General features: G+C 46.4%; 1 protein-coding gene across 1 annotated transcript; it reads right to left on the reverse strand.

Annotated features, from left to right (window-relative positions):
- Positions 1 to 1,978: 1,978 nt before the first annotated feature.
- On the reverse strand, positions 1,979 to 5,276 carry TRIL (TLR4 interactor with leucine rich repeats). The gene has a single exon (XM_039521498.1). It carries the CDS (start codon positions 5,107 to 5,109, stop codon positions 2,797 to 2,799), a length of 2,313 nt encoding a protein of 770 aa, XP_039377432.1. The 5' UTR covers positions 5,110 to 5,276; the 3' UTR covers positions 1,979 to 2,796.
- Positions 5,277 to 11,971: the final 6,695 nt, after the last annotated feature.

An 11,971-nucleotide genomic window follows, 5' to 3' on the forward strand; every position in this document is an offset into this window, starting at 1 on the left:
CCAACCCAGGAAAACCTCTAACCAGTATAATTATCCATACTTGCATCCTTGGCATACATAAAGTGTTTCTTTACAGATATCAAAATATTTTGCTTTAAGCCAAAATTATCCTAGACTAACCCAACATACAATAACCAAAACAAAATATGGTACATTGGAAAAATATGTTGAGAAAAGATGACGACAGGAATGAAGTAACAGACAAGGTGCAGCCTTAGGTAATGTAAAAACAGTTAAACTAATAAAACCAAACTGTGTATTTTATACTGTATCATTTTAAAATCAATCTGGAGACACTGCTTTTCTTTTAGCAAATGGGTTTATTGACATAATTGATCATAATTGTGTACAGTATGTATGCATCTCCTATTAGAAGAATATCCAGTGGCAGAGCTAAACTAAGTGTGATATACAGTTTAATGCTACACAATCCCCATTAATTTCTAGCAATAACAATGGTGTTGTCCACCGATAATCACTTAATCACATGGGTCCCATAGCTATATAGATATATGAAAGTAAACGAGCCAAGAGTTTAAGACATTTAAAAAATTAACTTAATTTAAGGACTGATCCTGCATTTCTTCACTCCAAATTTTTCAGTCCTGCATCTTAGTGATTTTAAGTGAAAATTTTCCTGCATGTGGACTACAAGATTTTGTCCCTGAAAGATACAACTTCACGAAATTTTAGATTAAGGGTGAAATCCTAGCCCCATTGAAATCAATAGAAAAATAAGATCAATATTTCACTCTGAAATCCTCTCTGCACATAACTGGTAAGTGTTAAGGCAAATTCTTCTAACACTCCCTCTTCACTGTATTTGGACCCTAATATTAAGAAGCCATTTCCAGGGTGTAAAAGGCTCATTCCCATTCAGTCACTGGACTCTCAACAAGGGTACCAATTACTATGGTGCCTTTTGTAAATATTTGTTCATTAAAAAGCAAACAGACACCACCACATGACTTAATTTAGGCTACTGAACAATCATCAGACCATAAACAAAAAACTTTCTGGTCAGCACCAACCTAGGTCAAATGTGAACCAGTGACATAGAGATTGATGCCTCCATATATCATCAAACTCCTGAGCCATTCAGTTCCTCAAGAGTTCATTTGAGGAACACAATGAACAAATGAATAGGAGCACAAGTAATATCAATGGTCTCAGGAACATACTGAACTCCTTCTAAAATATTTGCATATAACTGTAACCACAGTTTGGACTTTTTTAAAATTAGCTCATTTCTAGATCACGCAAAAAGAACTAATGTAAACTAAACCACCATGTTTAATAGTGGCAGAAGCACATTTTTGTAAATATTTAGGGAAGCAAAACTCCCAGAAAGTAGAGAGCAGCCAATCATAAAATGATTAATACTACTCAGAAAACAAAAATGCATTCAAATAAAAGTAATATACTACTGCAAGAGATTAACTCAAGATAAAGATTTAACTTTATCATCATTACTCAATTAGCTGAGCAAAACACTGAGAAACACAGATTAACATAAAACAAATTAATGAATTTCACAGTGAGGTAAAGGACATATAAAACTAATTTTAGTACAGTAAAACTAAGAGAATTACTTATTGGCATAAGTTTGTTTCACATTTCTGAAATATCCTCCACATATTATTGTTAAAGAAGGAATGCATCTATGCTACCTATCAATCAATAATTCACTTTAGTATGCACTCAGGTAGCTACGAAGATGGATTATTTGAAGGTCAGTGATCCACTGACCAACCATGTACCCAGACAACTAAAACATACATTAAAGTGTAGAAGTACCAAACAGTATTTATTTAAAACACAATTTTGAAATAATTCCCTGTAAACATGTTACAAAACTTGTTAGTTTTCCCTAGTGGTGTCAGCAAAATATTCCTGCAAAACTAAAATCAATTGCATTACTGTTTTTTTTGTATAAAAAGGTATAAAACACACATATACACAGTTGACTTGCATTCTATTTGAGTTAAAACAACCATATTATTCAAACGCTTCATATTCCATTCTGTTCAGATTACTTGCATGTTGCAGAATTCAGTATTGATGCTGTTCCTCAAGTCTTATTTCAACAATATGCCTAGGAAGTGATGATGAGTTTAAAAAGTCAGTGTTCAGTAAACTTCAAACACATTTCTTGTATCACATCAGTGATTTGGATTATTTGTTTGACCAGAGAAAGGTAACCTGGACCTTCTTAAATACAGTGCAAGAAGATTATCCTGAAAGACACAGTACATAAACTGCTGGCTCTGAGGACAGAGTCCACCCCTGCTGCTATGTGCATTAGCCCCAATACTCTTCTGTTCTTCTTGACAGCAATTATTTAAAAATGCAGAGAGTTACTTCCTTAGGTTAGTGATTTTTTTTAAATCTTCAAGAAAGTACTAATATTTTTAAGGATTTCTTTATAATAAATGTGCCAGACCAAAACCAACCCCACATAACCCCTCCTAGTAACTGGGATGTGCCCATGAGAACTCCAGCCCCCTTCTACCTGCAGAAAGGAACACTGATATATTGAGACTGCAGTGCTGGAATTACGTGACAAGCTTGGGTCCCATCTGTTAGACTCACCCACACAGAGCGCCTCGGTCTTTACTCCAGGTGCCCCATCTCAACCCACCCCCCTCTGCTTGGCAACAGTCTTAAGTGCCACGCAGCCCCACCCTTGGTGAGGCGACCGGGGGCAGGGAAGAACTACAACTCCCAGCAAGCCCTGCTAAACCGTGATGCCAGCATGGGGCCAGCTGGGAGTTGTAGTTTCCATGGGCCACACTGCTAGTCAGCGAATCGCTGCTGCAGCAGGTGGTCCTCCCCACGCCGGGCACTGCTGCTGTCAGCGAAGCGCTCGCAGGGGAACTCGATTAGGTCAGTCTCGCTGAGGGCACAAGCGACAGCGCTGCGGGGCGGGCGGTGGGACTGAAAGCCAGAAAAATCAGCAGAGACGCCAGTGCCCATGGAGCGGAGCGGTCGGCGGGTTGAGTACATCTGTCGCACGTGCACCGGTGCTGCCTGACGCCGCCCTTGCATTTTCCTCCGCACCAGGCGAGATACCCAGGCCGCCAGGGCCACAAAGAGGAGCAGTGCATTCACCGCCAGCAACACCAGTGTGAGGAGCTGCTGGTCTGGGCCGCCAGCCGCACCCCCGTTGGGCAGGGTGACCAGCCCCACGCAGTGGTCCCGGGGCGCCACCGGGCAGACGCGGCCGCCCAGCACCCCCTCCACACAGACCAGGTAAGGGGTGTCAGGACGCAGCTCCCGCAGGGTGGCAGCTGTCTCGCTCCGCTCCGCCAGGTAGACGAAGCGCTGGAACTTGACGGCGGCCCCAAAGCGGTCAAAGAGGAGCCTGAAGCGCACAGGCCCCAGCAGGCGGGGACTGCGGTGAGGCCGCACCCACCAGCGCACCGTCACCGAGCTAGTGCCCACCGCCTCTACTGACAGGTTGCACAGGAAGAGCTTGTTGAAGTCACAGGCGTCGGATACCAGCGGGGCCCCAGCCACAGAGGGGGCTAGGTGGTGCTTCCTCGCCCGCCGAGGCCACGCGGGGCCAGCCAGAGGCGGGGGTGGCCTGGAGCTGCCCAGCAGGTCAGGTAGGGAGGCCGTAGGAGTGGGCTCGGCTCTTCTGCTGCCTTGGGCTGGAGCAAGCCCCTCCTGAGCACCCAGCAGGCGCATAGTGGAGGCAGAGGGCAAGGATCTGGGTCCACCTTGGGCCGGGCTGCGGCTGCTGTTGCCCCCAAGCCCCTCAGAAGCCAGGATCAGCTGCCACTGTTGCTCCCTGGGCCACTGCCCTGTTGCAGGTGGCAGGGAGGGAGATGGGGAGGTCCCGCTGTGGCAGTCGGCGCCATCGGGTGGCAGTAGCTGTGCATCCTGAAGGTAGTCGAGGTACTTGCCAGCCAGAGTGGGTGGCAGGCGGCACTGCACAAAGACAGTGAGCAGCCGGCCCTGTGAGTGCCGTGTGCCCAGCCAGCGCTTCAGGCCTCGCAAGCGGCAGTCACAGCTCCAGGCATTGCCGTCTAGCTCCAAGCGCTGAAGAGCCAGGCTAGAGGTGAAGAGCTCCCCCGGCAGCACGGCCAGTGCATTGTCGCGCAGGCTGAGCTCCCGCAGCTTGGGCAGGGGGCCGAAAGCAGCAGGGTGCAAGGCAGCCAGCATGTTGCGGCTCAGGTCCAGGGCCTCCAGGCTGCGCAGTGGCTCCAGCAAGGTGGCGGGCAGGTGGCTCAGCAGGTTCCCATCTAGTCGCAGCTCCTTCAGTGCCCCCAGCCCAGCGAAGGCATCCGGCGCCAGCTGTGTTAGCCGGTTACTGCTGAGTGAGAGCTTGGCCAAGCTAGGCAGGTGCTGAAAGAGGCCCCCACCCAGCTGCTGCAGGCTGTTGCTGGAGAGGAGCAGTGTGCTGAGCGAGCGCAGTGGCCCAAAGGTCTCTGGGTGACGCAGCGAACTCTGCTGGTTCCCAGACAGGTCAAGGAAGCGCAGTTTGGCCAGGCCAGCAAAGGCACCACGGCTCAGCCAGCGGATGTGGTTGGACTCCAGGTGCAAGTAGAGTAGGTTGGGCAGCCCTGAGAAGGTGGCTTCGCCCAGCGAGGCCAGTGCGTTGCCGTCCAGCCGCAGCTTCACCAGGCTGCCCAAGCCGGCGAAGGAGGCAGTGCTCAGGCGGCCGATCTCATTAGCATTCACGTAGAGGATGCGCAGCTTGGCCAGCGGGCGGAGGGTGCCCGGCGCCAGCGCCACCAGCCGGTTGTTGCCCAGGTAGAGCTCCTCCAGCAGCACCAGGCGCTCAAAGGCCTTAGGGTGCAGCCAGCGGATGCGGTTGTACTGCAGGTCCAGGCGCTGCAGCCCCGCCAGGCGGTGGAAGTCGAAGGCAGAGATGTTGGCGATGAAGTTGCCCCCCAGGCTGTAGGTCAGGATGCCCTGGGGGTCGGCGGTTTTGGGCACCGCCCGCAGCCCCCGGTTGGTGCACAGGAGGTGCTGCTGCAGCTGGCAGTCGCATGGCTCCGGGCACATGGACCCCACGGGGGGAAGCAGCAAGAGGAGGGAGAAGCAGCCCCAAACCACCCACGGCAGCAGCAGCATCAAGCCGAGCCTGCGAGGCGCCTCCATCCCGGGAAAAGCTGCGGCGGGCTGCTTCCCCCGCCGGCTTTGTGTCTCTCCAGCATCCCACCCCCCTTCCCCGCGGCTGCTACTCGGCCCCCCCACTCTGAGCTCCGCCGGCAGCGGCTACAGCGCGCCCTGCCCAGCACCGGGGCTGCTTGTTGCACTGGCTGAGCAGGGGGCGCTGCAGCTGGGCTCGGGATCCCCGGGCAGGAGCCGCCGCGCCGCCCCTCTCAAGCCCGCCTCGCCGGCCGGAGGCTCCGTTGAAGTTGCTGCTGCCGCTGCCGGCTTCTTTCTCCCCCTGCAGCCGCGCAGCCCCGCGCCGGCCGCGCTCCCTGCCCGGCGCGGCTCGGGACGGGGAGAGCTGGTGCAGCCCCGAGTGACCCCGCCGCTCCCGCTCCTCTCGGCGCCGGCACGGACGGGGCGGAGTGAGCGGGGCGAGCTGCGAAAGGACCAGCGCGGAAACTTGCCGAGAAAACGGAGCGGAAACTTCCCACGCTTGGCCCCCGGGAGCGGGGCGGGAGGCCGGGCCTCGCCAAGGGGCGGGGGGACATGGGCCGCAGCGGGGATAAGAGGCTAAACCAGGACGCGGCGGGGCGCCGGAGCCGGCCCCACCCCCACCCGCGCTCTGCCCCCGAGGCCCCGCTCCTGCTCCTCCTCGTCCCCCGTGGCCCCGCCCTGCCTCCTCGCGCCTCCGCCACGCCCCCTCCGCTCCCCCCAGGCTCCCCACGGCTCGCGCCTCTCCGCCCCTCCCGCCAGGCTCCCCGCCGCTCGCGCCTCTCAGCCCCCCCCTTCCCGGCTGCTCTGGGAGCGCTAAGTAAACACACGGGGCGCAGATAAAGCGCTGTGGTTTTAGTTTAAGGGGGGAGGGTGGTGGTGGAAGTAAACTGGCCCCTTCTAGTTGTATTTAGAAACCTGCCAAAGGCACTAGTCAGGGTTTAGCACAGATGAGGTGCCTATGAAACAAATGGGCATGAAACCTCCCCTGGTACAGCAGGCAGGGAACTCGGAGCCTTTCTCTGCGCCAGGGCCAGTCCTCCCCGCACAGATGCTAGGCTAAGGCACGTGAAAGTTGTCAGTACAGCATCAACAACACGCCAGGCCCTTTAGAAGGGTAATAAGACCCGGTCCCTGCGCCCCAAAGACTTTGCAGTCGGTAGGCAACATACCAGTGCAGCAGGGGCGGCTCTAGGAATTTTGCCGCCCCAAGCATGGCAGGCAGGGCCCTTCCATGGCTTGCCTGCGGACGGTCCACTGGTCCCGCGGACATGCATTAATAGAATGACCAGATGTCCTGATTTTACAGTCCCGATATTTGGGGCTTTTTCTGATATAGACCCCGATGTCCCCCCAACCCATCCAGATTTTTCACATTTGCCATCTGGTCACCCTATACGCATATTAAAGGTGGGCATGGAGGTGAGAATGGGTACATGGCAGCTTGGTGCTGAGAGAGGGGTCCAAACTGCATGGAGTGAAACACAAAATAGGAGTAGGAAAGGGGAAATGATTTCAGTGGAGTCAGGTGGCCGTGAAGAGCAGTTTGTGGCACACTTTTCCTTCTCTGCCACCAAGCGGCAGACTTGGCAGGGGGGTGAGGGGTTGCTTGAGAGTCTTTTGTTTGTTGTGTGTTTTTAATCAATTGATGAGAAAGAGGAGAAGGCTTGGGTGAAGATGGGGTGGCTGTTGCTTTTAACTTTGCAGCAAGGTTAATGATTCTTATTTCTTCCGGCAGGAAGCCCCCATGCCCCGACCCCACTCCCCGGCAAGAGTGCCGCACAGGCAGAGTGGGGCAAGCCCTTGCTCTCCAACCCCATTTCCCCAGCCGGAGCACTGGGGAGGCTGGGGGGGGACCCCACTTACTCTGGCCCAGGGCCCCACAATACCGTAATCCGCCTCTGCATACTCCTTATCAGTCAATGATTTCGCTGTTCCAATGGAATACAACTGTTGCAGGAGATCACAGTCGGGAGGGCAGAGATGGTCTTTCAGGTAACCAGGACCAATTCTGTGTAGGACTTTGAAAGCCAACATGGCAATATTGTCTAGAGTGCCAACTCTGACTGAAAGTTATTCCAGGAGACTTTTTTTCCCCAACATGATGTAATGTCATTTTCTTAAAATATCCCATTAAAATTTTCTGGATTGCTTTCACTAGTCACTGGGAGATTGATGCCGATTGTGGAAAACTCCAGGCCAGTCCTGGAGGGTTGGCAACCCTATCCATAACAATCCCATAAATCTGCATTCAATTAGTTAAATCAGTCTTCATATGATCATCTGACCTGCCACACAGCATTTGGAGACTCAAATAACTACAGCAGGAAAAAAAATCACTATCATCTGCAGTTGGCCAGATGAAAAAATCTCCAATCCTATGGGAGACAGATCTAGCCAAAATGATCCATAGATTTTTAATATCTAGGCTGGAATACTTCTACTCTCTTCATCAAGGAATGAAGCTCCCTTCCCTTAAAAATCTCCAACTTGCTCAGAATACAGCGGCCTGGCTGTCCAGCAACATAGGATGCCAAAAACATATAACCCTGATGCATTGCTGTCTTGCAATGGCTCCCCATAGAAATCATGGAGTAGGAGAGTTCAGGGCATGTTTCTCTTCCTACTAGCATCACTTCAGTTACATCCAGGTTAATTTTCACTAGCTGTTCTTCTTCCATGTGCCAATCTTGGAAAGCCAAAAAGAACTGGAATCACAAGGATGACATAAAGGACAAAATTCTGAGAAGATATGAAACAGTTTTAGCCCACATGATTGATCTCAAATACAAATCCAATCAGCTAAAACTGGAACAGAAAGAAATATCGCTGATGGGATATAATGTTCAGTATTATATCCTCTTATATCCCTTCCTTCCTCTTCTAGCATTTTAAAACTGAAGATCCAGATTTTTCCTCAAAAATCTGTTTGCAAAGGAGATTGTCACATCATGTTGCTTCAAAATAGAGCATTGTGAAAATAAACATCAGAAGTCAGAATAGTTGAATTCAGAACTTTGTCAACTTTTAAAAGGTATGGACTCATGTAAGTGTAGCAATGTAAGTCATCAGTCAAGCATGGTTTTAGCACACTTGAATTAATTTGGTTGAAACTTCATAATAAATGCTGAAAAGCATTTACATTTGTAGGATTATCAGTATCTAAGGATGGAAACGAGAGGCTTGTGTGCCTAAGTGAGGTGGGAGACAAGCTCTGTTTGAAGAATAAGTATGCTTACAAAGTGAATGTGATCTGTTTCATTTCATAAAACTGTGACTTTTTTTCTTTGGTTTTCCCAGGTTGTGGAGAATAACCTTGTCCATCTTACACTCTTGATTCCTAACATCCCCAGTGAAGAGTTCCATACCAGTTTTCCAATTTAGTCTTGACCTCACATTGGATGTATTTGATTTCCAGTCTTTAATATCCAGATCAAACAATATGAGAAGTTGGCCCATAAAGACTGCAGCATTTGAGGCTTTTTTTCCTGGTTGTCAATTCTATTACTCTGCCTCTGAGGGATTTTTTTATTTTATTTTGAGGCAGAACCCAGTCAGCTGGTGGATGGATTTCTTTTAACTCAAATTGAGTCATTATACAGTTTATTTAGAAAAATTACTCAGAAAAGTGACTGTGAAATGACATGTTTATCTATCCCTTAAGGATTTCCATCCCAAATGTACTCAATTTACAAGAGAGGGGGAAAGCATCACTTGACTAATTATCATCCCTACAGACTCAGTGTAGTTCCTTTCCTCTTCATACATCATCACAAGTAATAAAGATCAGTTATGCTTAGTGCAGTGCCTTTGCTTTCTTTCTATGCCTTCTGACAGCTAGCCAGGTATTGTTTTCAGTGGGTTTGCAGAGATGTAACTGGCTGGAATTTAGTAAACAATTTATTGATGATGCTCAAGAAGGAAAAGAATCCATCATAGTTCTCTTTAGGCATAGGTTCTCTACACTGCCAAGAGGAGTAAAAAAAAAAAGGATAAACTGATTTTTTCCCACTAACATAAGCAATTATGACTAAATGTATTTTAGGAGCATATCTGTTGAGATAAAAGATGCCATCTTTACTGTTCCTTTTTGGAGCTACAACATAAGAATGGCCTGACTGAGTCAGACCAATGGTCCATCAAGCCCAGTATCTTGTCTTCTGACAGTGGCCAATGCTAGGTGCTTCAGGGGGAATGACCAAAATAGGCAATCAACGAGTGATCCAGGCCGTCGTCCACGCCCAGCTTCTGGCAATCAGAGGCTAGGGGCAATCAGAGCATAGTGTTGCATCCTTGCCCATCCTGGCTAATAGTCATTGATGGACCTATCCTCCATGAACTTATCTAGTTCTTTTTTGAACCCTGTTATAGTTTTGGCCTTCTCAACGTCCGCTGGTAGCAAGTTCCACAGATTGACTGTGTGTTGTGTGAAGAAATACTTCATTTTGTTTATTTTTAACCTGCTTATTAATTTCATTGGATGATCTCTAGTTCTTGTTATGTGAAGGAGTAAATAACTTTTCCTTATTCACTTATTCCATAACAGTCAAGCATTATATTGTTATTATACATATGCTTGGCAGAATTACATTTTTAATAATTTTGACTGTTTTTTAAAGCACCTTTTTATTTATTTAAAATTTCATAGTCGTGAAAAACTTGGAGCAGGGTCAGGCAATAATTGTTTAATGACAGCAGATGTTGAGATTCAAAAAGGAAAGTTTTAACTGTTAAAACACAAATTGTCAACATCAGATGTCAGAATATAGTGTCCTTAAATCAAACTCTAAGCTCTCAAACAGCATTTTTCTTACTTTGCCTATCTGTAAATTTCAGTTATCAATGGAAATATTTTTTCATCGGTTTGTCTGTCTATAGTGATATCAGCCTTTACCGACATTTACCAATAAATCTAATCCTAATTATACGCAACCTCCGTGAGTTTTAAAGAGATTCTTGAATTTGAAGTTTAAGCTATGTGGAGTGCTGAAAAGCATAAACATATCTGACAGACTAATCTCTACAATGTGAGTTTCCTGGTTAAATATTCTCAAAGTTCACCAATTAAAGCATCTCTTGCGTGGTCAATTGTGTTCTTTGCTAGTGAGTATGTCAGTGTTCAACATCAGTGCCAATACTGCAGATACTGTAAAGCAGGATAATGTGAGCATGCTGATGTCAAATATGATAAATAATTTATTTTTTTCTTTAAAACTTTATGGTTTCCCTGTGGAAGCAATTCATCTACCATATGTAGTTTAAATTGGTTGAAATTACCACACTGCAAGACATTTTAAATAAGGGTAAACCTCTTTTTCTGGTGTGATGGCTTGCTTTCATTTAAGAATGGAATGTCACTTGAGATCTCCAAATCCTGTTCAGAAAGAAAGCATGATTCCCAGATTCCCAGTTAATGTTATAAACCTTGTCCACTCAGTGAAATGGAGGCTACCAGATGTTTAATAGATATCTGGATGTTTTCCTAGGGGGATCCAGACTGTAAAACGTGGCCTGCCAATTACAAATATTTTTAAATCTTTAAAGAATTAAATATTTGAGTAAAGGATGTATAAGGATTATTTAACATGTGGCACTAGCTAAAATATTCTGTTATAATTGTTTTCTCAGAAACATAACCAAAAGCCACTGAATTTCTGCAGAATACTGACTGTAGTTGTGTTATTTTACTAGGGTACAGCTACTTCATTTTTTAAAACATGCTTGTGCTTGGTGTTAGGTTTCATATTGATGATAGCAAGTCATGCCCTAGTGTAGATTAGTTGAACAAATGCATAATGTCCAAGAAGTGCCAGCCTGTTTCTTTAGCTGCATACTTCAACTATATAATCAATACCATTGTAAATGTCAGTGACATGATTCGTGTGTACTCTCATACCTAAATAACTATTGTTAGATTAAATTTAACTAAAGCAAAACAACATATAATTAACCTAACTACAAAATCAGAGTATGGATATTGTTACGAGCATAAATATCCATAAAAATAAAGGGGGGATTATGTACCTAATTTCACCTTTCAGAGTTCACTTACTCAGTGATCTTTGGCATTATGGATAGTTATTAACTGGCTTTTGTCAATTAAATTGACTGGTTACATGTTAGTAAAGGCCAACCCAGTTACTAATGTTTGTGTACTGTCAGACCCTTCTATTTCATGGGAGATAAATACAGGTAAGTACATGGTTTCTCTATAATCCAACATCTGTGTCTATAAATGAGTGGAGAACCTACTCCCATCAGGAACAGAGAGAGGCATAGGTTATGTAAAACAAATGCTTATTCAGGAAGAGCAAATTAATTGTAGCTGTGGCTGCAATCCTATTGTATGATTATCTGTTTATGCATTCAATCTTTGCAGTAGTGTTAGAGCAGTTTTTCCATAACCATGTAGTTGAATTGTATGCTTTCTCCATATAAGGATACTTGTGATTATGGCAACTGATGTATTGGGCTTTTACAGTGACATCCATTTTTGGTGTTCTGGGGCATTCTTCATTACTCCCAATCAACTTCATAATGTATGGGTGGCTGTAATAGAGAATCCATAGGAGAAAGACCTTGAAACAAAATATGGCTCAGGCCAGGACTCCTCCTTTTGTGTCAAACTGCAACTAAATTATTAAATACACTCTGTTAAACATATGCTGTAAAGATAAAAAAAGGTTTAGAATCCATTGAAAACACAATGTATTTAATATATCTGCTTTATCCTTTATCTCCGTGGAAGTGCCTTTAATTAAATTACAAATAAGTGAAGATTAAACTAGTATTAAAAATAACTTTCCCTCTTTATCTTGATCAATTTTAGCAGCTTTTATTTGAAGGGTAGCTATAGAATGCTGTTGTTGAATAA

The sequence above is a fragment of the Mauremys reevesii genome, linkage group 2, assembly GCF_016161935.1.
Source record: "Mauremys reevesii isolate NIE-2019 linkage group 2, ASM1616193v1, whole genome shotgun sequence".
Lineage (NCBI taxonomy): Eukaryota > Metazoa > Chordata > Testudines > Geoemydidae > Mauremys > Mauremys reevesii.

Bases quoted from the DNA above. Each gene is read 5' to 3' on its own strand.
- TRIL (XM_039521498.1), bottom strand. From the start codon at position 5,109: ATGGAGGCGCCTCGCAGGCTCGGCTTGATGCTGCTGCTGCCGTGGGTG.